The sequence below is a fragment of the Meleagris gallopavo genome, chromosome 1 (genome assembly GCF_905368555.1).
Source record: "Meleagris gallopavo chromosome 1, MGAL_WU_HG_1.1, whole genome shotgun sequence".
Classification (NCBI taxonomy): Eukaryota; Metazoa; Chordata; class Aves; order Galliformes; family Phasianidae; genus Meleagris; species Meleagris gallopavo.
This window is the reverse complement of record NC_139404.1, coordinates 50744290-50771051: the sequence shown is the minus strand read 5'-3', so window position 1 is coordinate 50771051 and position 26762 is coordinate 50744290. Positions and strand designations below refer to the sequence as shown.

The window sequence follows — 26762 nt, the reverse complement described above, 5'->3', positions numbered from 1 at the left end:
GAATGCTTTAGACTGAAGTACATGAACAAATGGAAATGCTAAAAAAAAAAAAAAAAAAAAAAGGGAATAACCTTGAAAATGTGGTGCAATTGCAAAAGTCTACATAAGTATTCTAGAAACTCAAACAGTGCCACCAGCAGAGTAAATCACAGAATCATAGAATGGCTTCGGTTGGAAGGGACTTTCAGAGGTCATTTAGTTCCAACCCCAAATGAAAAGAAGCGGGAGTCAGCACGTGGAGAGGATTTGGGAGGTGTTTCAGACCATGTGTGGAGTGGTATTGGTCCTTAACCCAAAAGATACGCTTGTTACTGCCTGTGGCTGCACAGGCAGGGCTGGGCTTCCATCCTTTCCACTGCTTCACAAGAAGAATCAAGGACGCGTGGAAAAAAAAAAACTGTGTGTGTCAGGGTGGGAAGTGAATGGGAGGGTGCCATGAGCCAACAAAAGCATGTGTGAGCCTCAGGTAGTGAGCCTCAGGTACCCCATGGGTTTACCCATTTTTATAGCTATACCCAAAGATTCCTTTGCTCTTTCTTTCAAGAGCCATGTGGATGTGGCACTGGGGCACGTGGCTAGTGGGCATGGTGGGGATGGGCTGACAGCTGCACAAGATGATCTTAGTGGTCTTTCCAAACTTAATGAATTTATGACTCAATGATTCTCTTTTCCTCACATCACCACGTTGGACCGTGTGTAAAGAAGGCTGGAAAAGGGCAAAAGAATAGAAAGTTTTCATCCTTTAGAGGTGCTTGGCCCAAGTCTTGCACTAGGACACTATTCTGTGAAACACCCAGAGTGTGTTCAGGGCTTTAGAGCAGGGAACCAGATTAGTGAAAATTGTGCCTGCGTGATGAGCTTCAGTGAGGCAAGAGACCTGCTGCCCTTCTTCTATTTTGATGGGTGTTTCCCATCCCTGGCTTCTTTGAAGAATTGCAACTGTCCTCAGTGGCAACCTGTGAGGTTTGGACTATTCTCACTCCTCAGAGGTAAGCTGTTGTTTATGTTTTCTGGGTTCTGTGGTCGTTGAGGCACATTAACAGCTTTGAGGTTGATGCAGACAAGCCTTGCTTCTTGTAGGCATGGCTGCAAGTAGGTTACCATGAATCGAAAGCCAACATAACCCCCACTTCCCGCTCATCCAGTGCTGGGTTTCCAGCCTTGCATTCAGATGGGCAGTCCATTGCCCCTTAAATTTTTGGACATATCTGCTCTCCATCCTGCTCCCTCCCATCTTAGCTGCTGTGAAAAGGCATACGAAAAAGCATGAGATTCTGCAATAGTTCCCTGGTCATTTGTGAATTGGTTAACACAAACTCAAGAGGTTGAACTGGTCTGTGGGTTAAGAAATTGTCAGAAGCCTTTGAGTGGGACCTTCTGCCTGTTCCTCACAGTGGTATGTATAACTGAGGAGGGAGATCGCAGAGTCTTGTGGGAGTGGAGGAGACACATCAATGGAAGCTGTACTTGTACAGAAGAGCCTGGTTCCTCAACCCCCCTCTACCCACATTCTGATAGCATCTTGAGAGTGAGCTGGGCTTGCAAAGGGCAATGGTTTCCGTTGGCAGGAAGGCAAGAGATGTCCATATGGGGTTGGTATGTGTGTGTGTACATATGTGTGGGTGTGACAACAGCACAGCTCTGAGCTGGCCTCTGAAGCCTTGCTTGGCCCAGCAAACACCCCTTTAACCATTATGGAAAACTCGCCCACAAGACTGAGGTCTGAATGAAGCTGGTTATCTGGGTGGTTTGGGAATGAGAGCAGGCTGGAGCTATGCTAGAGAGCCTCCCAAGTGGTGCAGAAATCCCTTATATGTGGCAGACCCTATGCTGTGGCTGGAAGCTAAGCTGAGGCTCAAGGGGATGCTTGAGACTTCCCCCATGACTCCCCTATGGTGCTTGCAGTGCAAGCACTCACACTTGTGTCCATGTGTAGCTTGTGGTAGCAGTGGTAATGAGAAGACGGTTGGACTAGATGATCTTATAGGTCATTTCCAACCTTGTGATTCTATGATTCTATGATGTGGACTCCTGCTGCAGAGCTGATGGTCTCCTTCTGGGCCTCCCGCTCAAGTACTAACTCTATTTCACCCTTTTGGCCTTTCATTCCCCTTTTCTTGCCCTGGTCCTCTCTTATCTTTTCCCACAGCTATCACAGGACAAGAAATGATTGCAGGGTCTCCAGCTTCTACTGAGCTGGCTCTGACATGCACTTCCTCTCTCAGAGACAGAACCATCTCCTGCCCTTTACCTCCTCTCTCCTCCATCCTCCCCCTTCATACCTTCAAGACCACAAACCCACAGGAAACCAGTTTAAAGGGCCAACTTCGTGGAAGATACCTTCATAAGATTTTCATGGGCTCACATCTCAAGCCCGATATACAGAAGAGATTTTTTTAGTAGGAGTGTGGTTATATAGTGGGACAGGTTGCCCAGAGAAGTTGTGAATGCTCCTTCCCAAGGGAACAGGTGGGTTGGGAAGTTTAGAAACCTGATCAAACCTCATCTGGGGAGATGTCTGTGCCCATGGCAGGAGAGTTGGAACTACAGGATCTTTAAAGGTTCCTTCCAAACCAAGCCATTCTGTGACAGTATAATTCAATTCTATACCTTGCAGAAACAAGAAACAAAGCAATGGAGCCCTTTGCAACAGGGCTTGGAATTCTCTCCTTCAGGGGAGAAGAGAGGTTCCCACCCTACAACATGCTTCTTGCTTCTCTCTCTCGAGAGGTGCTTGCCATCACATGGCTCACATGTTGCAAAGCAGCTACCCTGCATGGAGAACACAGCACTGGGGGTGAATGGGATGACTGGAGGTCTCATGGCCTTCAAGGCAAGGCTGTATCCACTGATACAGAGATGTCACCAACTTCAGGACTGTTCTTCCTACAGTACTACAGGGTCCAAATTGCTTGAGCTGAGTCTCACCTATGGCAGCTCCCCAGCCAAACCATGGTATGATGGGTGGCACGGGCCTCAGACTCTGCCAGCGGTGCATCTATCATAGCCTTGAAGAACTGAACTGAACAGATTGTTCAGACAGCATTCTTCTCTCCAAATGGACAAGCTGAAGGACTGAATTGCAGAAAGCTTTTCTAAAATGTTTGACTGCACATTTCCACCCCCCCTCCTCCCTTGATCCACGTATTTTTAAGTGCAACAGAAGCACCTCCAATCTACCAGCATCTTACCTCAAGGGGCCAGGAGCACGCACAAGCACAACCCTGGCATTTCCTGAGGACACATTTCTCAGAAGTGAATAAAAAATGATGAAAAAAAGTCTGTCTCGGGTCTGACAAAGTGTCATATTCACTAGCATACACACAGCCCAAACTCTAGGCCTGACACAGGACCAAAGAGGCCTGTGAAGCATATGGTTATGTTTTCCATCCCTTGCCAAATGGAGCATCTGGTACATGTCAAACCACAGCAGAAGCTATTTGAAGATGAACGAGTCTCAAAACAGAAGCTCCTATATGGGCATCTGCTCTTGTTTTCTTGCCCATTTCTCTATCCAGTTAGGAGTATTTGTCCAACCAGTCCAAACCCCAAACACTATTTTACCTCTTCTACCTGTACTGAGACCTCCTATAAGAATCATCTCCCTCCCTGGGACTCTATCCCTCCTAGATCTTCCATTTAAGACTCCAAATCTTCCCACCCGCTAACCCTCAATTTCACCATTTTCCCCAAGCTTATGTGCAATTGTGACTTGTCTTTTCACCTCTGATCTGAATCTTTGTATTATGCTCAGGTTTTCCAAAATAGGCGTCCAGATTGAATCTGGAACAACTGCCCCACCATTAAACGTACAGATGTCTAGTCAAAAGTTTAATGGTCCCCTTGCCTGCACAGCCTGGCTTTTTCCTCTTGGCATAGGAAACAGAAACACCACAGGGAAAACACTCTCTTATCATGCTTACTACGTGCCTGATGGAAAGATGTGCCAAAATTGAAACAAGACAAAGAAGCTGATCCCCTTCGGAAAAGTCCAGCCTTGGTCCAGCCTTTCTCAGTAGAATTAGTTAAGTGCTTGAAAATTAATCCTAATTCTTTTCTAATCCTTTTCTTGGGTTATTTTCAAAGCATTCTGCCTTGAATTTGCTTAAAGCTATCCCAGGAGAGAGAAGAGAGCTGTTATAACTGAAAGTCTCTGTGAGAGCAACTGTCTTTAAGGAAACAGAAAGGGATTGCCAAGGATTTCCTAAGGAAGTTCACAGCTGAATTAGACTTTGTACCTGTTTCTTTCAGATCAGTATCTTTTTTATTGCACTGTTTAGCTATAATTGGAGGTAGAATGGATAGACAGGGAAGAAAAAAACAGATCTAAGTGCAAAACAACCAAGGAAAAAAAGTTTAATATCAATGAAATTATATATATATATATACACACACAAAGGTTCTCAGAGTTTGTTTCTATAATATAAAGCACCATTAATTCCACAGTACTTTACAGCTCAGCCTATTATACCTTCCAGAAAGCAACCAAAACTTCTGAAAATTTATTTAGCACCAAGGGATTGCCATCTTGTTTAGCACCAAGAAGCCTGTTAAACATACCCTTTGGCCCACCTGCCTTCCTCTACCACATGCATCAAGCACCATCTGGATGCTCATGAGTAACACGTGAGATCTACCACTGGAATTAAAAAAAACAAACAATCAGAAAAGGAGGAAAATAGAAGGTTGTTTTTGGAGATATTCAGTGTTATTCAGTGCTTGCTTCTCTTCAGGAAGATATGGGGCACTATACACTGTAAATACACAATACCTGGGTTTGCAGCCTGTGGCTTCAGAAGACAGAAAGGGATTCAGACCTGAGCATCAGTTGCAGCATGCTTCTTCCTTTCTACTGCCTGTAATCCTGTCTCTGAGCAATTCCATACGCTTGTTCTACTAAAGGAGAGGAAGAAGCTTAGTTTCCTTCCATTCCCATGATCTTGTCATCATGTGGTTCCCTGGGAAAGACCCAGCTTCACCTCGGTGAAACCTTGTTTTTATACACCTTTCATCAGTGACAACAGTGGAGAGGATCATGAGCCAGAAAGTGCCTGAAATTCATTCCAGTCTGCACAGCTTCCTTAGGAGAGCAGGGAGGGTAAGTAAGCAGGGCAAGAGAGAAAATGTCCTGCAATTCTCTCAAGCATTTTCAATAGTTAACTTGTGTTCCTGCACCTTTGCCATCCTGGGCTGAGTGTACCTGATTGAGTCCTAATATAATAATTTGATTTGTATCTCCAGTGGAGATCTTTGATAGTCCCAGTACTATAGACAGAGACCATGGCTAACCATGAGACTGTGGCAACATAAGTCAGAAGACTTCATTATCAATGATGGGCAGCAGAGAAATACAGTTTTTCCTGCTTGTCCTGTCCTGAGACTCAAAAAAGAGACAACTCTTGGCTCTGCTGTTTGTGGCAGCATCACAATACATGGAAGTGATTTTCCCAAAGTGCTGAATCAGCCTCACATCACCAGAGGGGTGTGAGTGAGGGCAGTGTGAGGCCAGTATAAATGGTACCCTAATATCCTACCACTGGCATCCTTTCCCACTGCAACAGCTCTGACCTGACAAGGAGAGCAAGCGTTTGTTTTAGCCACATGTTTTTCTCAGTTGCTCTAATGAGATTGCCAGAAAAAAGCACAAAACATGTGGCAGGGAAACTTTTAATATGGGTCGAATTGCTGAAGTCTTGCTTCCTTTCACACCACTGTTTTGCCTCTACTTTTTTCCATCACACGAGCAAAGAGTTGCCAACTCATCCAGGTCTGGAAACTGTGGTTTAACTGCAATTGGCCTTGCAACCTACAGCTCATATTGTGAAACAGCAGTCTCTCAACACCAATGTGAGAGAACCACCTTCAGGAGGAATGACATAATGGCATGCAGGAGCCAGGGCCATGTCATTGGTACCAATGGGTGCATCTCTGTCACAGGAGTGAGCAGAAATCAGGCTCACCAAAATGCACTTGGGAAAGGGAAAGCCCTTTCTGGACTGGCTGGCTTCCCACAGCTGGGGAACCGAGACCAAGTGGTACCCCAGCAGGCTTGGGAGGATGGTTTGTAGGGTTGTCCCTCGTTCTGTGCTTATGGTTTAATGGGAACAGAGTGGTGGGCTCTACTCATTCAACAGCAGATATCTCTGAATTATCTGGCTGAATGTCCAGCCTGGTACCTCCCAGAAGAGCTAGAGCTAGCACAGTGGAGGACTGTCCCCCCATGCCACAATTTTACAGCCAGCCTGGGGAAGGACCACAGGATCCAGGAGCCTGGGTCATAACTTGAGGGCTCTGAGACCCAGAATGGTGTCTATGGAAAGTCAATGATGTAACAGAAAGGCCAACACCAAAGACCTTTTTTTGGAAAGACAGTATCATCTCCCACCACTCCTAACTCTTACTCTGTTCTAAAGAAGGCCAGTAGACCCCAGTCCACTCACAAGGCTACAGGTGTGAGTGCTGGCATTAGGGCCACATTGCAGGCAAGACTGGCATGTCCAATTGGGACAGAAAGAAGCCAGGGCAACAAGGAATTTCCAGACCTTTCTATGGGAGTCCTTTGTGTAGGAAATCCCAAGAAAGGACACATCCCCAGGAGCAACATCTTAGTTCTCCTCCCACTTTAGGATCCTACAAGCCAGCCACATCCTGCTCGTGGACTTAGAACAAGCCAATCACTTAAGCTAAGTCATGAGATGAGGTATGAGAGACGATAGTGTCACGCTGTAAATGCACAGCTATAGGCCTGGCTGCTAGAGAGCGTGAAGTGGGAGCCAGAGCAGCAAGTTTCACACTCAATGCCTGAGACTTCACAGGCCCATTTCCAAGAGATTTGCAGTGGTTACGGGCAATAAGAAGAGAGAGAGAGAGAGGAAGAAGGCCAGAGAGGCTTTGGAAGGGAGGAGAGACAATTAGTCAAGGCTTGGCTTGACCAGATACCCACTGAAGGTGATGTACACATCAACATCATCACTGTAAATGGCATTCTCTCGCTCCCGCTTATAGAGCCTCACCCAGACCTCATCATTTTCCTGAAGATCCAGCATGAGGCTCTGGCTCTGCATGATGCTGCGGTCACTGGGTTGGGCATACAAGATGACTGTCTCTTCTTCGTTGCGCATGATGTGCATGTAGGTCTCCTTGAAGTTCCAGGTGTGGACGTTGAGGCTGAAATAGTAAAGGCCAGCTACAGAGCAGTAGAACTTGCCATTGAACATGTCAAACTGACTGTAGAGGTTGACAAAGACGGTGTCAAAGATCAAGACCTGGAAGCCCTCGCTGCTGTGCAGTGCTTTCCTGCGGCCAACAGAGAATGCAGCATACTGGTGCTTGCAAGGATCTCCTGCTGTGCCCATCTGTCCTTTGCTGCCTTTCTGGCCCTGGGCACCCCGCTCTCCACGTGGCCCTTCTTTGCCCCACTTCCCTGGCATCCCAGGCTCTCCTCGATCTCCTTTCTCTCCTACAAAATGAAGCAGAGAACACAACCCCTGTGTGATATCAGAAGGAGAGATGTAAGAAGTGGTGAGAAAACCCAGTGAGGAGACAGAGCATTGCTAAAGGATTGAGGAATGACAGAAGAAGGAACACTCTTTGATGGTCACAATATTGAGCTTTATGGAAAAGGAGCCAACAGAGCTATGGATGTGACTGGGTTTTTTTTCTTTCTAACTTTCTGTTCACTGCCTGGTATGGCTTTGCTGGAAGCACTAGGGTCTACTCCTAGGAGACTCCAGAGCAAGATGGAGAACAACAGTGCAAAGTACTGCTCTTGGCCTCTCCTTCATTCTCTACACTCCCTTACCCCCACCGCAGTCTCTGCCTTCCTACAAACCTCTTTCAGGACCCAGTTATCCACATACTGCTCTTGCTACATGCTGGAAAAGGGGTTATGGGCAATAAAAAGAGAGAGAGAGAGAGAGAGAGAGGAAGAAGGCCAGAGAGGCTTTGGAAGGGAGGAGAGACAATTAGTCAAGGCTTGGCTTGACCAGATACCCACTGAAGTTGATGTATACATCAACACCATCACTATAAATGGCATTCTCCTGCTCCTGCTTGTAGAGCCTCACCCAGACCTCATCATTTTCCTGAAGATCCAGCATGAGGCTCTGGCTCTGCAGCATCTGGCTCATGATGCTGCGGTTACTGGGTTGGGCATACAAGATGACTGTGGAGAAGTACTGACATACATAGGAGAATATGATTAGAGAGGAGCAAGGAGTGAGATTGAAGAGACAGTGTCCAAACTTAACTGGTCAGTGGGAAAAGATCCAAGCTGAACTTTATGAGTGATGCAGCGTAGGTTAGAGGGCTGGTACTTTGACAATACCAGCATAATTTGGGCATCCTCTGTAATTAATACTGTAGCTTTACCCTGTTGGTAAAATGTTCCTCCTTCCAAAATGGTGTTGGTGTGTTGCTTGTCACAGGTTTGGGCAGACATTAAAACATAGAGAAGAGCACCAGAACTCACTTTTTGTGTATAAAGAAGGTAAAGGTCAGAGCAGCCTCCAGCAGAATTTCTAGCCTCCCAGATTTAAGCTTTGTTTCCCCATGTGTGCTAGGTTAACTGGTCTTGGCACTTTGGGGCCAAGATGAGCACTCACCCTTCAGTATGGTGATATTGATATAGGGACGGATCTCTGGCATTGGGTAGGGCAGGTGGTGGTGGCTGGAAGGCGGTGGTGGGGCATCTGCAGAAGAGTCTGGTGGGTCACAGCAGCGCCTACAAGCACCAGGGGCAGGTTCTGTGAGGTGGAGTTCATCAGTGGGTGCTCCAAGCACAACAAGAGGAAGAAGGAGGAAGGCCAGGGGTGTGTGTAGGTAAATTATGTCCATGGTGACCTGGGAAGATATGAGAAAGTGCCCGAGTGAAGGATAAGAAGGGAAGGACATGGGGGATTGAGCAGAGATCACCAAGAAACAATAAATCTTGGTGGCTGGAGCCAGCGGTGGGACAGAATGGCAACTGTCCTGTGAGGGAGATACATGCTTGGTGTCCCTGGAGACTCAAGGCTGCAATCTGAGTAGCAAGCATGTGGCCCCAGGAGGATGCCCCACACCCTTCAGCCCAGACCAACGGAGACTGGCTGCTAGCCCTGATGGAAGGCTTGAGCTTCAAAGCCTGTCACTAGGCAAACCACTGGAGCCACTCATCTCAGCTGGCAAACCACTGGAGCCACTCAAAGCTGCCAGGCTGGGATAGAGAAAGAAGGTGCAGAAAACGACACAGCTCCTTCAGCAAAAGCACACTCCAATAGGATGATGAATCTGTGCGGACGGCTGTGAAAAACTTGCCCAGACCTCCAGTCAGTAGCTGTCAGCTATTCACAAAGTTAACTCAATATCCCAGCAGGAGTCACACCCACGTCTCCCTCCAGCCTCTCTTTTCTCTAACATCATATCCCATCCCTCTGTGTTCCTTGGACCCCCACCAGAGAATCATAGAATTATTTGAGTCGGAAGGAACCCTTAAAAGTCATCGATCCAACTCCCCTGCAACGAACAGGGACACCCACAGGTAGAAAAAGGTGCTCAGAGTCCCTCCAGACTGACCTTGAATGTCTATGGGGACAGGGCATCCACCACCTCTCTGGGAAGCTTTTTCCAGAGCTATTCCAATTCCTGTCCCGGTGCTCAGTAGCGTCTCAGCTCCTCACTTCCCTTTTGTCACAGGAGGAGAGCCAAACCCCAGCACCTCGCCTAAAGGGATGACTGACTCTTGCAAAAGGTTTGGAGTGGAGCTGAGAAAGCAAGCAGAGCAGAGCAGGCAGCTTTCAGACAAGTATGTATGCAAAAGACAGACATGCAAGCATGCTCAGACACTCCCCATTCAGCTGCTGCCCACCCTGCTTCTGCCCACACCCCAGAGCAGCTCACCCTGGATGTCGAGGCCTTCCTGCTGTGCTCTCCAGCCCCACTGCTTGCCGGCTGCCCTCTGCCTGCAGAGCCAGCCTCGGGACCCATGGCTTTAAGAGCCCGCGCTTGGCAGTGGCTTCTGAGTGCTGGCAGGGTGCATGGCCTGGGATTGGACCTGCTCCCTCCCCTCTCCTCCCCCTCCCTTTCCCTCCCTGGCTTTGGGCACATTGCAGACTGGCTTGGGTAGCAGAGCCTCTTAACCCTTTCCTAGCTGGTTCATTTCCCTCTTTTTCCTCCCCTGCCTTTTGTCTTCTGGAATGGATTGCACTCTCTGAAAAGGGTGGGTAAGGCAGAAGGGGAGCATCCCACCCCAAGCATCTTGGGGTGCAATGGTGCAGGATTCTTTCCTGTCTGCCAAACCCCTATGTTAGCCCTCCTCAGCCCTTCATCTGTCAGCCCATGCTTTCTCCCAAACTCCATCTTTCATTTTCTTCTGCATGGTTCCTCTTTGCGCATCACTGCAGTTTCTCACCTCAGTCATGCTATTTCCAGCAGGCTCATTTGCCAACTGGGAGAGGCACCGTATTTTTCCTCTCTGGTCATCCTTCCCCAGGCAGAGCCCCAAGTCTCACACTTGAGCACGTGTCACAGCAAGGTCACATCCCGGGCAGAGAGGTTTGCATGGCAGGGGTTTGCCAGCCCCAAGCTCAGCCCTGTTGCAGCTTGCCAAAGTTGAGGCTCTGCAGCAAATAATGGTAGTGGTCTCTGCCCCAGCCTGGTGCTAAGTGGTCTCCTTGTGCCCTTTGGGTGAGAGCTATGTGGCTGCCCTGGGAGTTTGGAGAGAGGAAGGCTTTAGGATTCCTATGCTGTGGCAAAGCTGGGTTTAAGATTTTATGCTCTATAGAAGTGCATATATGCAGGAGAAAGGATGGGCAATAATTCTTTCTGCAGGGGCCCAAAGTGGCAAGTCAGCGCTGCACATTTGCCAATGGAATCTGGAGAAAACTACCACATTTCTGCAGGGAAAAGGGTTTTGTGCGTGTCTACGTGTTCTTGGATATTTGTTTTTGGTTTTGTTTTACTTCTCCCAGTTATGCGGTTTGGGAATGGGAGGCCCTCGCTTCCCAGAGAGTGGCTGGTGCTTGGCAGGACCCCAGCACCACTGGAGGAGCAAGCGGAAAAGTCTGGGAAAATATGTGCAGTGAACTGGGGGATGGGAAGGAGGGGGCTGGGAGGGCTGGAGATACTCTCGGGCTGTCTGTCAGCCTGCAACTTAATGAGCACAGAGCAAACAAACATCCATCTGTGGCCAGAGGAGCACCACGGTACTCACTGCCATGTTCATGAGCTCCTAGGACAGAGACACTCCCCTCTCTCTCAGATTTCCCTGCCTGCCTCATTTCCAAGCATGACACTCCCCCTTTTTGCAGCTCCCTGCCTCACATCTGCCTTATCTCTACCTTTCCAACAGAGTGGGCAAAAGGAAGGTGTTTGCCCCATTTCCCTCCCACCTCTCCATCTGCACACTGGGTTTGCTCTCAAACTAGCAAATGTTCTTCATGGAGAATCACAGAATTATAGAATGGCTTGGGTTGGAAGGGACCCCAAAGATCATCTAGTTCCAACCTGAGCACCCTATTGGAAGGGCGCCTGCCATATTCTTGTCTGTGAGCAGGACTTTGTACCTAATGTCTTTCCCAAACTGTACTGAAACACTCAAGGAGCCAGCAAACAAAGACAAGGGGAAATGGTTTTGTACTAAAAGAGGTAAGGTTTAGATTGCGTGTAAGGAAGAAGTTGTTTACAGTAAGGGGTAGTGAAGCACTGGGACAGGTTGCCCAGAGAGGTGATAGATGTCCCATCTTTGAAGACATCCAAGGTCAGGCTGGAGGGGCTCTGAGCACCCTGATTAAGCTGTGGGTGTCCCTGTTCATTGCAGGGGAGTTGGGCCAGATGGCCTTTAAGTTTCCCTTAGAACTCAAACAGTTCTGATTCCAAGACTTGCTCTGGTAGCATCACCCTACTAAGCAGCAGTTAATGCCAATAAAAACACCTTTGTCAGGGCAATATTGCACTTCTCTCTGAAAGCAATGGGCTGCCCAGCAAAACAGTGCTGGTGCAGACACTTTTCCAAGAGATTCTGGCTTGTGTGGCCAAGTGCTCCAGTGTATGGGTTTTGAGAGCACTCTCCTCTGTCCACGTGCCAGCCACACTGCTGAGCGTAACCTAACCTGCAGGCACCCTGTGTGTGTGCTCAGCTGTCCTCCAGCTCTCTCCTCACACACTGCCTTGGAGGGAGCCCAGGGAAGCTCTGGCCAGATTGGACAACAGCAATCCTTGCTCAAAAGCAGCTGTTTCCTCCTCCTGCATTTCCTCCCTTCTCCTGCAACCTTCTCCACAAAGGACAGAGCAGGGGGTAAGCCTGGCTCTCCCTCAGTCACTCCCCACATCCTATTAACCCTGTTTGCCACGAGCACAGAAGGAAGGAAGCTCCTTGCTGTTTACTCCCCTTCCCACCCCCTGTGTACAGCTCAGCTCTTCCTGCACACATGGACCCCCTATCCTGCTGCCTATGCACACATCTACCCACAAACACTGCCGTGCATCTCTTCCATCTGTCAGCCCTCTGGAGAAAAGGCATTGTCAGCACCAAGAGGCAGAGGAGCAGCCCCTTCTATTCTCCTTCTAGGCTGCTTCCCCTGGAGAAAGGCAGTTTTCCCCTTCCCCACCCCTCTTCCCCTGCTCTCCTAGAGCAGCACAAGCAGGAAGGGGAAGCAGAAGAGCTCTTACCTCCGTGCCCCTCCACAGAGGAGTCCCGCGTTGGGTTTGGTGTATCCTCAGCTGCTCCTGGTTAGCAGTGCAGGGAGGAAGGGAGCAAGGGAGGGAAGGATGGAAGGAGGGAGGGAGGGAGAGCTGGCGGGGCCCAGCTGACTCCAGCCAGATGCTCGCCAAGTGCTCTTATGTAATTATCGTCCTTTCCATCCTGCCTCGGAGGCCTTGGTGAGTGCCTCCCCCCCACGCTGCCCCGTGTCAGGCTTGGCTTGTGCTCCCTCCCTCCTTCCTTCCACCCGCCTCACGCTTTGCTCAGCAAAACAGCTGATCCTTTCTGGAAGCAAAGTTCCTGCTCCTGGCTACTGCCTCTGCTGCCCTTGGGAAGGGAGAGCACGTGCTCCAAGAGCACGGGACCAGTGAGCAGCGTGGCTCTGTTGCTCAGCTCCTCTCCATCACTTCTCAACCCTGGTGGTGGCCCTTGTATTGATCCCAGAAAGAAACATTGCGCTGACTCTTCCTCCATTATCCGTCTCATTTTCCAAAAGTGGAGAGTGAGGCACAGACAGAGGTGGGACATTCAGTGCCTGCAGATGGGGAGGAGAAACTTGCAGTACAGAAGGATAATCATAGAATCATGGAATGGCCTGGGTTGAAAAGAACCAGAATGATCATCTAGTTTCAACTCCCCTGCTATGTGCAGGGTCACCAACCACCAGACCAGGCTGCCCAGAGCCACATCCAGCCTGGCCTTGAATGCCTCCAGGGGTGGGGAATCCACAACCTCCTTAGGCAACCTGTTCCAGTGCATCACCACCCTCTGTGTGAAAAACTTCCTCCTAATATCTAACCTAAACCTCCTCTGTCTTGGTTTAAAACCATTCCCCCTTGTCCTATCACTGGTAACAGAGGTAACAGTGAGTTTCCATGCTGCAGTGCTTTGGGGCGCTCCCAGGTCACCCCATAACATCCGCATGCCCTCTGTGTTCTCTGGATCACTGATCATTGCAGGCCTAACTGCAGAGTGGAATGGGAAAACAAACCTTGCCCAGCCTGCGGGCTTGTGCATCAGCCAATCCCTGCTCACCAGGAGCACCACCACTGCGTGAAACCTTTTGGCAGGGACGGCTGAGGATGTGCAGGCTTGCTAGAAGCTATCTGCGTGGCTGCATTTCACTCATAGCTGCTGCTCAAGCAGGGCCTGGCTCAGAAAGCAGTGACACGTTCCTTGGCCTTACGCAGGCAGCCGCAGCGTGTGAGGGCACTTCTGCCAGCAGCAATTCCTGCTGGGGCTGCTCTGTCAGCGTGGCGGCCTGGGCTTCCTCATACAGACATCAAGGCCTGCCAAAGCTGCTGCACTGTCTTTTTTTTTTTTTTTTTTTTTGTGTGTGTGTGTGTGTGTTGCTTAAATGCCACGTGGCTGAGGAGCAGCTAGGAGAGCTGTTCACCTACACTTGCAACTTGTTTTCTTCTGTCACTCCTCCTTAGGAGCCTTCCTGCCTAAGATGGGTATGGAACCAGCCTGACGCCAGGGGTCTGAAACTAAGTGTTTCCACCATTTCTTAGTAGCCACATCCTGAACTCGTCTTAAACCTGGTCAGCAGAGTCCTGCCATGTTCTCTGGTAATTTGGTCCGTCACAAGACCGTGAGTCAACAGTGTTCCCTTATGACTAAGAAAGCCAATTGTATTGTGGGGTACATTTAGAAAGAGCATAAATGGAGGGGATCCTCTCCTGCTCCTCTCCCCTGCTGAGGCCACATCTGGAGTGTTGTGTCCAGTTCTGGGCTCCCCACATCAAGAAAGGCAGGGAACTTCTAGAGAGAGCCCAGTGGAGGGCCACCAAGTTGGTGAAGGGCCTGGAGCATCTTTATGAGGAAAGGCTGAGAGCCATGGGACTGATCAGCCTGGGAAGACAAGGCTGAGGGGGAATCGTATCAATACTTATAAATACCTAATGGGTGGGAGTCTGCTTCTCTGGAGATATTCAAGACCTGCCTGGATGTTTTCCTGTGTAACCTGCTGTAGGGAACCTGCTTTAGCAGGGGGATTGGACTAGATCATAGAATCACAGAATCATTAAGGCTGGAAAAGACCTCTAAGATCACCTAGTCCACCTGCCATCCCATCCCCACCATGCCCACTGACCATGTTCTCAGTGCCACATCCACATAGTTCTGGAACACCTCCAGGGACAACAACTCCACCAACTCCCTGGGCGGATGATCTCCAGAGGTTTCTTCCAACCCTACCATTCTGTGATTCTGTGATTACTCCAGCCTCCAGGCAGAGGGCAAGGGCACAGGCTTTTTAACATAGCAATGCAGCAAAGCACCATGCTTTTTCAGTAACAGATCTCTGGGGGCTCAGCTTGGGGCCTCAGGACTGTGTGTCCCAAAAGACGCACAGAAAGTGGCTGGGGATAACATCCCAGTGAGTGGCAGCAGGGCTGAGTGCTGAGCTCTCCTCTACCAGCTGGAAGAGCCATGAGAGGGCACAGATGAAATGTCTGTGTTGTGCACACACTACACATGAGTCAGGGCATATATATTTCCTCTCTGCATGTCCTCTTTTGTCATGTTAGAGAGGGACATGCCACAGCTGGCTGCGCTGACATCCCAGTGTGTGTGTTTGAGCATGATGCACTGAGTGAGAGATCTGAGTGAGCTGGCTGTGTGCTGCGTGACGTTTGCATATTTTATGCTTGGGAAGGCAAAGCACACCAAGTTTTCATGAGCAAATATTTGCATATTTTCCACTCATTCGAGCAGATAAAGCATTTTGGTTCTCTGTTGCATCCTCAGGAGATGCAGAAGCATCTTCTTTTCAGGGGTATTTCCATTTCTTGATCTCCCTGGCTCCCCTTTTTCCCCTATAACAACTGGGTTAACTGCTTCCTGACCCCCCCCCATGCCCCCTTGTTCCAGAGTCCCATGTAGCAGCTGAAGCAGAAAGTGGACAGTACTGTGCTTGCCTGAGCTGAGCTGAGCCACTGCATTACCCTGCTGATTACAGATACACTGGCTCCCTAACAACAGCTTCCAATTTACATTAAAGTATGGGCTGCACTGGTAACAGCCTGGAAACTCACCCCCTTGCCTTGCTGCAGGACTTCTTCCCCTCAGCACCATTCCCCTGCCTTTTCTGTTAATGGGTCCAAAGCTGCCCTGTGCCACAGTTAGGATTGCAAAATTGTGCTTGGGCACGCATTCATCCAAGTTTTGTCTCATACACTCACAGATAATGCATGGATTAAAGCACCCATAGACGTGAATATATATGCATGCATTCACACATACCTACACGTGCAGCTACGTAAATACTCATTTGCATGCACGCAAACACATCGCATGCATATGCCTCCCAGTATCTGCTTTCTGACGTGTGCACACGAGCTCTCAGCAGGGTGGGCTCCCTGCAGCTCTTACACCCTTCTCCGTGATCAAACATTTGCTAGGGAGAGGCATTGCACAACACTGCTGAAATCACTGCGGCCCTTTCTAGTCCTGCAGCTCCAATCCCTACGTGATGAGAATAAAAACCTTTGTGCAGCACAGTGCTTGATGGAGCCCTTATCTCCGTGCCTCTGCACCCAGAATAGAAAAATCCATTTCCACATCTGACTGGAACAAATCCTCCTGAACTCGGCCATCATTTCACTGCGCACGGTCCCTGTGGCCCCTGGGGTGCCCAGAAACAACCTCACTGTCCTTAGGAGGATCAGAAGGGTAACTGGATTAACACTGTTGTCACAGAGAAAACTGAGAATTCACAAGAGGGAGAAGGAACTGAGCTGAGAGGCTGGTGGTGGGAGGCAGAGAGGTAACCTTCGTCATTCCCAACAGCCTTTAATTGATGAGAATACTTTGCAGAATTTTGTAACATTTGTTTTATCCTCGTGAATTGTAGGCAAAAATACTTTTTTCCCCCCTCCTCCAGTTTTATTCTTGGTTTATCTCCTTCCCCTCTCCACTCAATTTGTCACTGAACTACAGGATGTGGCATAGAGAGGAGAAGAAAACAAAAGACAGAAAAATACAACCATAGAATCATGGAATCAATTGAGTTGGAAGGGACCCTTAAAGGCCATTTAGTCCAACTCCCCTGCAATGAACAGGGACACCTGCAGGTAGAACAGGGTGCTCGGAGCCCCGTCCAGCCTGAGCTTGGGTGTCTCTGTGGGCAGGGCATCCACCACCTCTCTGGACAACCTGTTCCACTAGTTCCCTGCCCTTATGATACTTTGAACCTTTTTCTTTAAACTCCTATTTAAACTAAACACCCCAGTGTTGCTTTCTGCAGCTGAATCCCCTGCAGAGATGCCTTCCTACTGGGCTCACATTTGATGTACCAAAATGATGTCTCTTTGGCATATCCGCTCAGTGCTGGCATTGCAGCGCTTGGACTCTTCAGAGATGTAAGTATTTTAAGAAGTCAACCAGTTGGTGGAGTTTCTCGAATGGTGACTTGAAGCAGATGGAATTACAAAGGAGTGTGAAGTGAAGCCTCAGCTCAGTTTGGTAGGGAAAGCAGTGGCAGCCACTCTGGAAAAGGAAACCCTTACTATGCCTCCTCTCACTCCTCTCAGATGCTTTCAGGTTGGATATTAGGAAAAATTTCTTCTCAGAAAGAGTGGTGCTGCAGTGGCACAGGCTGCTCAGGGAGGTGGTGGGGTCACCATCCCCGGAGGTGTTCCAGATCCGTGTGGATGTGGCACTGAGGGACGTGGTCAGTGGGCATGGTGGGGATGGGCTGCAGGTTGGACCAGATGATCTTAGAGGTCTTTTCCAGCCTTAATGATTCTGTGATTCTATGATCTAGTCCAATCCTGGAGTCCATCCTCCAACATCTCCATGGCTAAGGGAACTTTATCTCTAAATTGTCTGTGGATGAAAGTGCCCATATACTACCAAGGGCTCTGGTATGAGAATCTTCTTGGTGGCTGTAGCTTAGCAACAACATTCATGGAGAAGCTCACGATGTGAGGACAGACAGAGCCTGTAGGAATGAAGCCAAAGTGAGAGACCTTCATCCCGCCCACCCTTGTGCATTGCTGCTCTTCCACAGGCCCACTTACAGCTTCCTTCCAGCAACTGATGCACACTCATCCAACACTCACAGCAACGCACGCCCTCTCGCACTCTGACACAACTTGTCACATGCACACTCACTGCTATATATACTTGCATGCCTATACTTAAACATCCCACAGTTGCATAAACATTCTTCCTCACCTGCATTTTTATGCACTTATACACACACAAACCTTTATCTGTACATATCTATACCCATCCCACAGTGCCAAACCCCTATGCATTCCCCTCCAACCCTGACTCCAATTCTTGACCCTATTCAGCCATTCTCACACACATACAGTCCATTGATCAAATTTTTAAATACAACTGCTTTCATACATTTGCAGGCACATCATTTCCTCTCCATCCAGAGCCAAACACTCCACAATTTCCCACAAGAACAGTCAGCTGCTAGTATTTCTCAGACTCCTCTAACACACATTGGAGATCCCTCTGCTTCCTGCCCCCATTCTCTGCTGATACATACTTTGATCTCCTGTACCAGCCAAACATTCCTTTATACAGAGATCAGAGAGATTGTTATTCTCAGGAGAGCCAAATCTATAGCATCTCCCTTCTCCTAAACACACAGAATTGTTCTGCTCAGTTGGCTTTTAAGTCCAAAGGCATTTTGTTTATTTACAGCCAGGCTGAGGGAGAGAAAAAGAGAAAAGGCATTTCAGTTTGTAAGAAACACTGCCTCTAACCCGTGCCTCACTGGCTTATTTTCTACTCGTTACACCTTCTATCAGGGTGCAGTCACCAGAAAAGTTTGATGTTTGTAGAGTTTGGGAAAGAAATGTCCCATTTGCACTGGTGGGTAATTCTCATCATCGAGTGGTCTCCAGCCAGGACCAGTGAGGGGATAAGTTGTCCCTAAGACTTCTTGAAGAGCTAAAAAGATGTCAGCCATTCATGCAACAGGCTGCTGGTGGGTCTTAGCTGCAGAGATTTGTCCTTCTTGTTCTTCCTCCAGAGTAAACTGCTTCTCATGTCCACAAGAAGACAACCAAGGCACTGGGATGCCTGTTCTAGATCTTCAGAGGCACACATCACTTATACCTGTTTGAGAACTCCCTTGAAGTGCCAGTCACATGGTAGCTGATGTTCTTCATAGGTGGGTGATCAAAGGTGGATCATGCAGCATAGGACAGACCTTGCTCTCTCCATATTGCCTGTTCCCATATCCTGTTCTGCTCTCCCTAGATCCAGCCCTTCCCTTACTTCTTGCCACACAAAACTTAGGTGTCCTTTCCAAAGCCAAGTATAATGCTTTTCTTTTTTTCCACAAAGCTCATGGAGCCCTCTTCGTCTTTAAGCATAATCTGTAATATTGCCTTGTATCGATCTCTCACATTGTCTCTGAGATAGGATAGTGCAGAAGGTGAAAGGGATCCCATGTCCCAGTCTCTTTCCCCTACACCATCTCTTTCATCATAAATAGCTGACATGCAGCTTGCTGCTCTTCGCACAGCCCACAGGCTCCTCAGGGAGTGGTTTTTGCTCATTGCTTTCTCCTGCCCTGCTGCTTAGAGGGCGCTCCTGTCTGTCATTGCCATTCTGGGTGATCTTGCTGATCTCCTTCTCTTCTCCTCCATCATCAGACTTTTCTGGGGGACATTCTGGCACTTCCTGGCTCTGGACACGGCGGGATGGCCTGAAGATGGCCCTTCGGAAGCCCTGCTTGAAGCGGTAGGAGAGGAAGCCATAGATGATAGGGTTGGCACAGCTGTTGGCATACGGCAGCACCACTACAAGGAAATAGACACCAAAGAGGGACGGCTCCTCTGGCAGTGGACAAACAACATTGATTATGTTGAGGACATAGAAGGGGAGCCAGCAGAGGACGAAGACAGCCACAACAGTCACCACCATGCGAGTCACCCTGCGCTCTGAAAGCTTATGTTTAGAGGAGAGAGCCCTCACCCTTCTGCCGGAAGAACGGACCTTCACAACAATGAGAAGATAGCAGAGACAAATCACCAGCAGTGGCCCGAAGAAGCCCAAAGTGGCAGTGTAGATGATGAAGCCAGCTCGCCAAACTGAGGCAGGTTCTGGCCACTGGATGTGGCATGTGCTCATACCTAAAGGGACATCTGAGAAGACCACCACGGGCAGCACCACTATGGATGACAGCATCCACACAGTGGCACTCACAGCCTTGGCCACTCGTGCTGTTCGCCATTTGGAGGACTTCCCAGGATGGACCACAGCCAGGTAGCGGTCAACGCTCATCACTGTCAGGCAGAAGATGCTGGTGAACTGGTTGATGGCATCCACGGCCATCACCAAGCGGCACATGAAGGACCCAAATGGCCAGTATGACAGGGCATTTTGTGCTGCCAGAAATGGCAGACCCAGCATGAACAGTTCATCAGCTAGGGCCAGGTTCAAGATGTAGACATTGGTCACTGATTCACTCACGGAATGTCGCAAAACCACATAAATGACCAGAGAATTTCCAATTAGCCCCACCACACAGACGATGAGGTAAACCACGGGGATGAGGACACCGCTGACAACCACACCAGGGCTGGTGGTGGTGATGGAGCTGTTGGGGGTGGTGAAACCTGCCCAGCTATCAGAGGCATTCCCCTCCTCTGACACTGTTGGCGTGGGGAGGCTGAAAGCAGAAGTGTCCATAGCAGAAGCAGAAAAGAGGATGAGGACAGTCTCCCTGCAGGATCAATTACCAACCTGGAGGTGAGAAGAGAAGAAAGGTATTTACAGCAACAATATGACAGCTGAACAAGCCATGGATAGAACCTCCACATTGATGTCTATGGGTATGAACAGGCGTGGGAAGTTGAGGTGGGTTAGTGGGTACAGGCAGCCACTGCAACATGCAGAACAATACTGATCCCATACAGACCTAGGAGGTGCAGAAGGCACAGAAGGATAAACAGGGACATGACTCAGTGTGGGATAAGAGGATATTCTCTTATAGGAAAAGATCCTCAGGGAAGAGTAGGTTAGGTACGGGGAAATTTCTTGTTTTCTGTTGATGGCTACAGCACTGGAGGAGCAGATATGAGAGACCTAATTCTCATTTATGAGGAGCAGGTGCCTTATGAACAAAAGAGGATGAGATATCCAGGGACAAAGTGCCTATGGAATCTTTGGATCACCATTCACCGAGTATTCTCTTGCTGAAGCTCGTTTTGGACTTGTGAGGTCACCATCGGGTTGTTAGCCTCACCTGCAGAAATTAAAGCATCTCCACTCTTATTTCAAGCCCTGAAGCTGAGCTCAGCACCCAAGCTGAAGAGTTGCTGTTCTGTGTTATGCTGGTTTGAAAGTAAAATAAGAGCTACATTATTTTTGGGTACTTCAGAAGGGATAAGCACGGATCTCTCCCTTGTCTCTTTGGCTTGTTTTCTCTCTCTCCTCTTGCTCCCTGAAAAACACTGTTAATTGAGGTGGCTCTGCCTGCCCCAGCTGTTCACAGCACCAAAGCAGTGTCCCAGGCTTCCTAATCTGAGTTGCCCAATTGCCCATCACATCAGGCTTTGGCATGGAAACCGCACTCTCAGCTCACTCAGAGAGAGCTTTGAACAAACAAACTCTCTGTTCTCTACCAGCTCTCTGCTGACACTGGGCACAGAGCTGCAGGGAGAGGAGAGACGGAGAAGGGGAGAGAATGCCTTTTGTCCTTAGTCAGGGCTCTAGAAATATAACAGAGTCCAAACTAGAGACTTGTTGGCATAACTTATGCAGGGCAGATGTATGATGTTTTCAGGGTCACTCCAGCTCTAGCAAAATTTTCTGGAGAACCACCTCCTTGGAAATTATGATGGGTTGGTGGAAATGCCAGGGACCCGAGGTTCCCCTTTACACAGATCTCTCAGGGTTCTGAAGCTCTTTTACTCTTGAAACGAAACCTGGAGATCTCAAAGGAAAGAACTCCAAATATTAACTACGTTCAGGAGGCCAGAAGCTCTCCAGAAATTTTTCTCCCAGTTGGAATCTATAGAGGATCTCAATATTGTTCACATATGTCTTGATAGTACAACTTTTTGTCTTTTTTGTTGATGTCATTTCGGCTTTTGGAAACCTCAGGGCAGAGTTGAGTTTTGGATGGTTCTTGGGTATCTGATAGGCAAAATCAACAGACTTCACAAGTGTGCCAAATCTTATGTTGAAAGAACCTCATCTGACAGACCACAAGAAGAGGCAGCTGGACAACTATGTCTTAAGCCCAATCATAGAATCATAGAATGGCCTCGGTTGAGAAGGACCTCAAAGATCACCTAGTTTCAACCCCCCTGCCAGGGGCACTAGAACAGGCTGCCCAGAGTCACATCCAGCCTGGCCTTGAATGCCTCCAGGGATGGGGCATCCACAACCTCTTAATTATGCAATTGATTACTGCATAAATGTTTTCTGCTATACTTAAATGAGCTTTGAAGGACTGGAATTGTTTGCATTTCTTTATGTGAAGATGCCTTGGGCTGTGACACACTGTCTTGATGGAAGCCCACCTCTTGTGGTTCTGCAGTACTGGGCTGTCCCATGCATGATGATTGTCTGCAATGAATGGACAGAGTAGGAAGCAATCTGACACTCTTTTTTCCAAGCTCTAAGATCTTTTTCCACTGCTGTTCCAGTGACACATGTTCCCATTAGTCTTTGTTGGAGGAAGGAGGAGGACAGTGTCTACTCTGAGGAAAAAGATCCTTGTGAACATTGACAGAGAACAGAACAATGTGTACATAAAAAGATGATCCTCTAAAATGTGGGAACATTGTTAGAAATCCCTTTAAGGTGTTCCTTCTACATGCACAGGAATTTCCAAAAGGGCATTTAGAGATAAAGCCCCACGGATAATAAATACAGATGAGAACACCTGTGATGGTATGAAAAGCATATGGGGAAATGTCTGGGGTCCAGACTTCAAAGCTGGTTGTTCAGATTGTTGTTTAGCAATACATTAAAGCCAGCTTCAGAGGTCCAAAAACCCTATAAAAATGCTAAAGCATGCAATAGAGAACACTGATTCACTATACAGAACAGAAGATGAATTCTCCTGCTTGTACAATCCTGGTGGGCAAACTTTGTCTTTAAGCGGTAGGGTGGTCAATCTGTGTCCCACTAACTTTGTCGGGCACCATCTACCAGCTCAGACTCCACATCAGATGCCCTGGCTAGTTTGACAGAACAACCACAGAACATCAGTACCTCATTTGGGCTGGATCCACACTGCTCTGGCAGCACCTGCATAGGTGGAAAGTTGCGAGGAAAACTGGCTTCGGACTGAAGTGTGTTGGCATCTGCTTGGGATTTGTCCCTAATGATGTGGACAGAATCTGTTGAAGGAGACTTGGGGTCTCCCAACAGGTGCTGCCAGAATACATCTGGCCCATACAGCTGGAGAGCAGGTGTGGGCAGAGAGGAAGGAGGAGGCTGGGAGTTGGTGCAACCAATTTAAGTATCTATATATCTATATAGATATTTTTCTATATTTCTGCATTGACTGGGAGGAGGAGGATGCTAAAGCATGTCTAGAAAGCAGGGCTAAAAGCCAGGAGAGACCACTGAGCCCAGGAACTTGCTACCTCCTTGCCACCCTCCCCACCTTGTTTGCAATGGTCCTGTTCCAGCTCAGGACAGCCCCTGCCTCACTGCAGGTTAAGCAAGGTGGCAGGGAGCTGGCAGAGCTGGGAGTCAGAATGTTTCCTCTGTGAGGTGGCAGAGTTAACTTCTGCATGGACTCATGCCCGCGGGAGACAGCTGGGAAGAGCAGACAGAGCTGCCTGGTACTTACGTGTCGTTGGAATGCACATTTTCCTCTGCTTCACCGTGAGAATCCGTGTCATAGTTTTCCCCTTCCCCTTTTTAAAGGAAAGCAGTCCCAGAAGGGAGGGAGTCTAAAATATCCTATCAGCAGAGCCACAAGTCCTTCTTCCTTGGACCTGCCCATCGCTCCATCCCTGACTGCTGCGGGACGTCTCCTCCTCACCCCCAGGGCCCACTCGTGGCTGTGGCCATCCAGGGGTGCCAGGCCCCTCAGCTCCACATTAGTGGCTAAGAGGACCCCGACAAATCCCCTGGTCCACCGTCAATCTGCAGAGAGGGGGGCTTGGCGGCCGGGGGCGGCAGATGGAGAGGGGTGGCAGCTGGTGGGGGACGAATCCTGACAACCAATGGGCACTCGGCACAGGAGAGGCGGCAGAGAATGAGAATGAGGGGCTGAGCGATGTGAGAAGAGATGAAAGGAAGAAAGGAGGGAAATGGAGAGGGAAAAGGGGAGAGATACAGAAGGGGAGTGAGGAGAGAGGAGGAGAGTGCAGGGGAGGGGGTGGGAGACAGCGGGTTCGGTGACGGAGGAGCAGGGTGGAAGGAGGGGGTGGAGGGGAGATGGGAGGGATGCAGAGAGCATCTGTGTTGTGCGAGATGGTGTAACTGAGCTGGGGGGGGGTGGGGGTGGGGGTAGCTCGGCTCTGCCAGGTTCTGTTCTGTGAGATGGGGGTGGCAGTGCAAAGCACTCTGCAATTCCCTCCCCACTCTCCCCCTGGAGGAGCAACCTGCTGGCAGCATCTTGCAGACAGGACCAGTGCTGCTCATTGCTGCAGGGACACAGCAAACCTTTCTGGCTGGTGAGATGCTCAGGAAGAGGGATGCTGTTGAGCATGCAAATGCTTATTGCTTCTGCTCTGCCCCAAGAGCGGGGAGGTAGATAGGCAAAGAGGGGGCTGTTTGTCTTAGCTCTCTCTCCCTTGGCTCCTTGCAGAATGTCATGTATTTTACACCTTCATTGGGAAAAAAAAATAATATGACAGCCCCAAACTCTTCCACTAGTTTGCACCTGTGCTGCAAGGGGCAGATCCAGAATAAAAGAGGCAGGGTAAAAAATTAAGTTCTTTTGTGACAGCACTTCTCCAGGAAGGAAATTAGGATTTCCCCATCTCATTCCCTGCTCTGAGTGCTTCCCTATACTTCTCACCACTTCTCTATGCTGCATCCAGCAGCTGTGACTCCTTGTACTGTGTAGTCATCTAGCTCTCAACATTTGGCACAGGAGTTATGGGCATTTGGCTGGTTCAAGCCTCAACACAAGCAGAGAGCATCCCTGTGATCAGAACTTAGCTGTGGCCTAAAAACTCGGCTTCTGAAACTGTTTGAACAATTTTATGTCCAGCCAGTGCTCCTCAAAGGTGAACAGGTGAAGGCAAGTTACAAAGCTGTCAGGATAACTGAAGTCTTGGCAACACTGTTGTCTGGAGACACAGAGGATGTGAGACCTCACTGGGGAAGGAATGGCATGGGCAGCACCCAGTGGTTGTCTTTGTCATGGCAGGGCAGTTGGCTGCAGCACTGTTCAGGCAGCCCACGAAATCGTGCCTTAGAAGAAAAAACCATAATGGCAGAGGTGCACTCATTTGGGCTTATCAGCATGGAATCACAGAATCATTAAGACTAGAAAAGACCTCTAAGATCACCTGGTCCAACTGTCAGCCCACCCCCACCATGCCCACTGACCATGTCCTCAGTGCCACATCCACACGGTTCTGGAACACCTCCAGGGATGGTGACTCCACCTCCTCCCTGGGCAGCCTATGCCACTGCAGCACCACTTTTTCAGAGAAGAATATCCTAATATCCAATCTGAACTTCCCCTGGCACAACTTGAGGTGATTCTCTCTCATCCTATTGCAGTTACCTGGGAGAAGAGGCCAATGTCCACCTGATAACAAGCTTGGAGTCTTGCCCCATTCTCAGCAGCTCCAAAAGGGGCTGTGCAAGCTGCTTGGGCTGTGTTGGAAGGAGAGCTCACCACCTCCAGTGGCAGGCAGATACACCAGTTTTGTTTCATGCATATAGCAAGCCTCTCTTCTCTGCATCACTGCATGCAGTAGGGGACAGAGCATTCAATGCAGTATGATGGTAAAAGCTTGGAAACCAGAGAGCGAGTGAGAATTCAGTGATTTGAGTAATGTTTGCAGTGCTTAAAGGAGGCTGGATCCCAATCTCAAAGGGATCTGTCCCTTGCCCTTCCACAAGTGCATGCCCAGATGTTTTTTCTGCTTCTCTGGACTGGTGTAGACACAATTTATGTTACCTTAAACCGGGCTTAGGCAATTCATTTGACAGCTCATGTGTAGTCTATGGAACTCGCTGCTGCAGGATGTCCTCCAGGGTTGCTTTGCAGATATCAGTGGCTAGAGTTCCATAGAACTACAGAATCACAGAATTCCCAAGTTGGAAGGACCCCGTAAGGATAATTAAGTCCAGCTCATGGCTCCATACTGAACCACTCGAAAATCAGACCATATTACTGAAAGCAGACCATATCACTGCATCGAGCTGCTGTACCCAGACACAACCATGCACTGAACTCAGAGAAGTTTCCCTGGCAGAAGGGTACCCCAGGGGCTTTGCCATGGTGTGTTACTGCTGACACAACTCATGCCACCCACTTGTGCAGGACACAGCCTTTGGAACTCAGCAGCAGATCTGCATCCAGGAGAGGCGAGCTGGCTTGACTCCACAGCTCCCTGTGCCCTCCCAGGACTGCAGGATTTTGTACTGCCAATCATCTCACCCGGAGCCCTCCTCCCACCCATGAGCGGTGGTGGTGGCAGTCACCCCATAGCACTTCTGCTTCTCAAGTCCCTGCAATGCATCAGCAAGGCAGGTGCTCACAGCTGCTAGATCCATTGTACCGCTGGGACCACTCTCTCCAGCTTAATTTTAGTGACTTGGAGGCGATTTGTCTGGGCTGGTGACTCATTCCTCTGTTGTATTTTTTATCTTTTTCTGCCCTCCCCCTTCCTGTTCTCGTTCTGCCTGTGCCTGGCAGTGTGACCAAGAGTGAATACTGATATGACTGCCTATGACAGCCGATCAGCAGTGTTTGTGCAGATGTGTTATGGTAAAAGGGTGTCCCCAGCACCCTGCAAACTGAGAGCAGTCTGGGGCTGTGTGACCCCTCCCAAAGCCTGCAGAGGAGAGAAAGCCTTGTTAGGGGATGAGTAAACTTTTTCCTGTGAATATACGGGGCAAAAGGCAAAGTGTGACCACCATGCTGTGCTGTCTTGGCTAATACAACATTTGCACCACGGGC

General features: G+C 49.1%; 2 protein-coding genes across 4 annotated transcripts; both read right to left on the bottom strand.

The window, feature by feature from the left end:
* Positions 1–4331: 4331 nt before the first annotated feature.
* C1QTNF6 (C1q and TNF related 6) lies at positions 4332–12990 on the bottom strand. 3 transcript variants are annotated; one of them, XM_010711399.4, is made up of 4 exons: positions 12646–12990; positions 9553–9740; positions 8604–8841; positions 4332–7459 (listed from the first exon to the last, which is right to left on the bottom strand). In XM_010711399.4, exons 3-4 carry the CDS (start codon positions 8833–8835, stop codon positions 6912–6914), a joined length of 780 nt encoding a protein of 259 aa, XP_010709701.2. In that variant the 5' UTR covers positions 8836–8841; positions 9553–9740; positions 12646–12990; the 3' UTR covers positions 4332–6911. The 3 variants fall into 3 exon arrangements, with proteins under 3 accessions (XP_010709701.2, XP_003202312.2, XP_010709689.2); XM_003202264.5 differs by lacking the exon at positions 9553–9740 and having other exon boundaries at positions 12646–12988; XM_010711387.3 differs by lacking the exons at positions 9553–9740; positions 12646–12990 and adding an exon at positions 9877–10011.
* A 5087-nt stretch (positions 12991–18077) lies between these two features.
* On the bottom strand, positions 18078–26644 carry SSTR3 (somatostatin receptor 3). Its single transcript, XM_085226894.1, has one exon. It carries the CDS (start codon positions 20339–20341, stop codon positions 19133–19135), a length of 1209 nt encoding a protein of 402 aa, XP_085083020.1. The 5' UTR covers positions 20342–26644; the 3' UTR covers positions 18078–19132.
* Between the last annotated feature and the right edge of the window lie 118 nt (positions 26645–26762).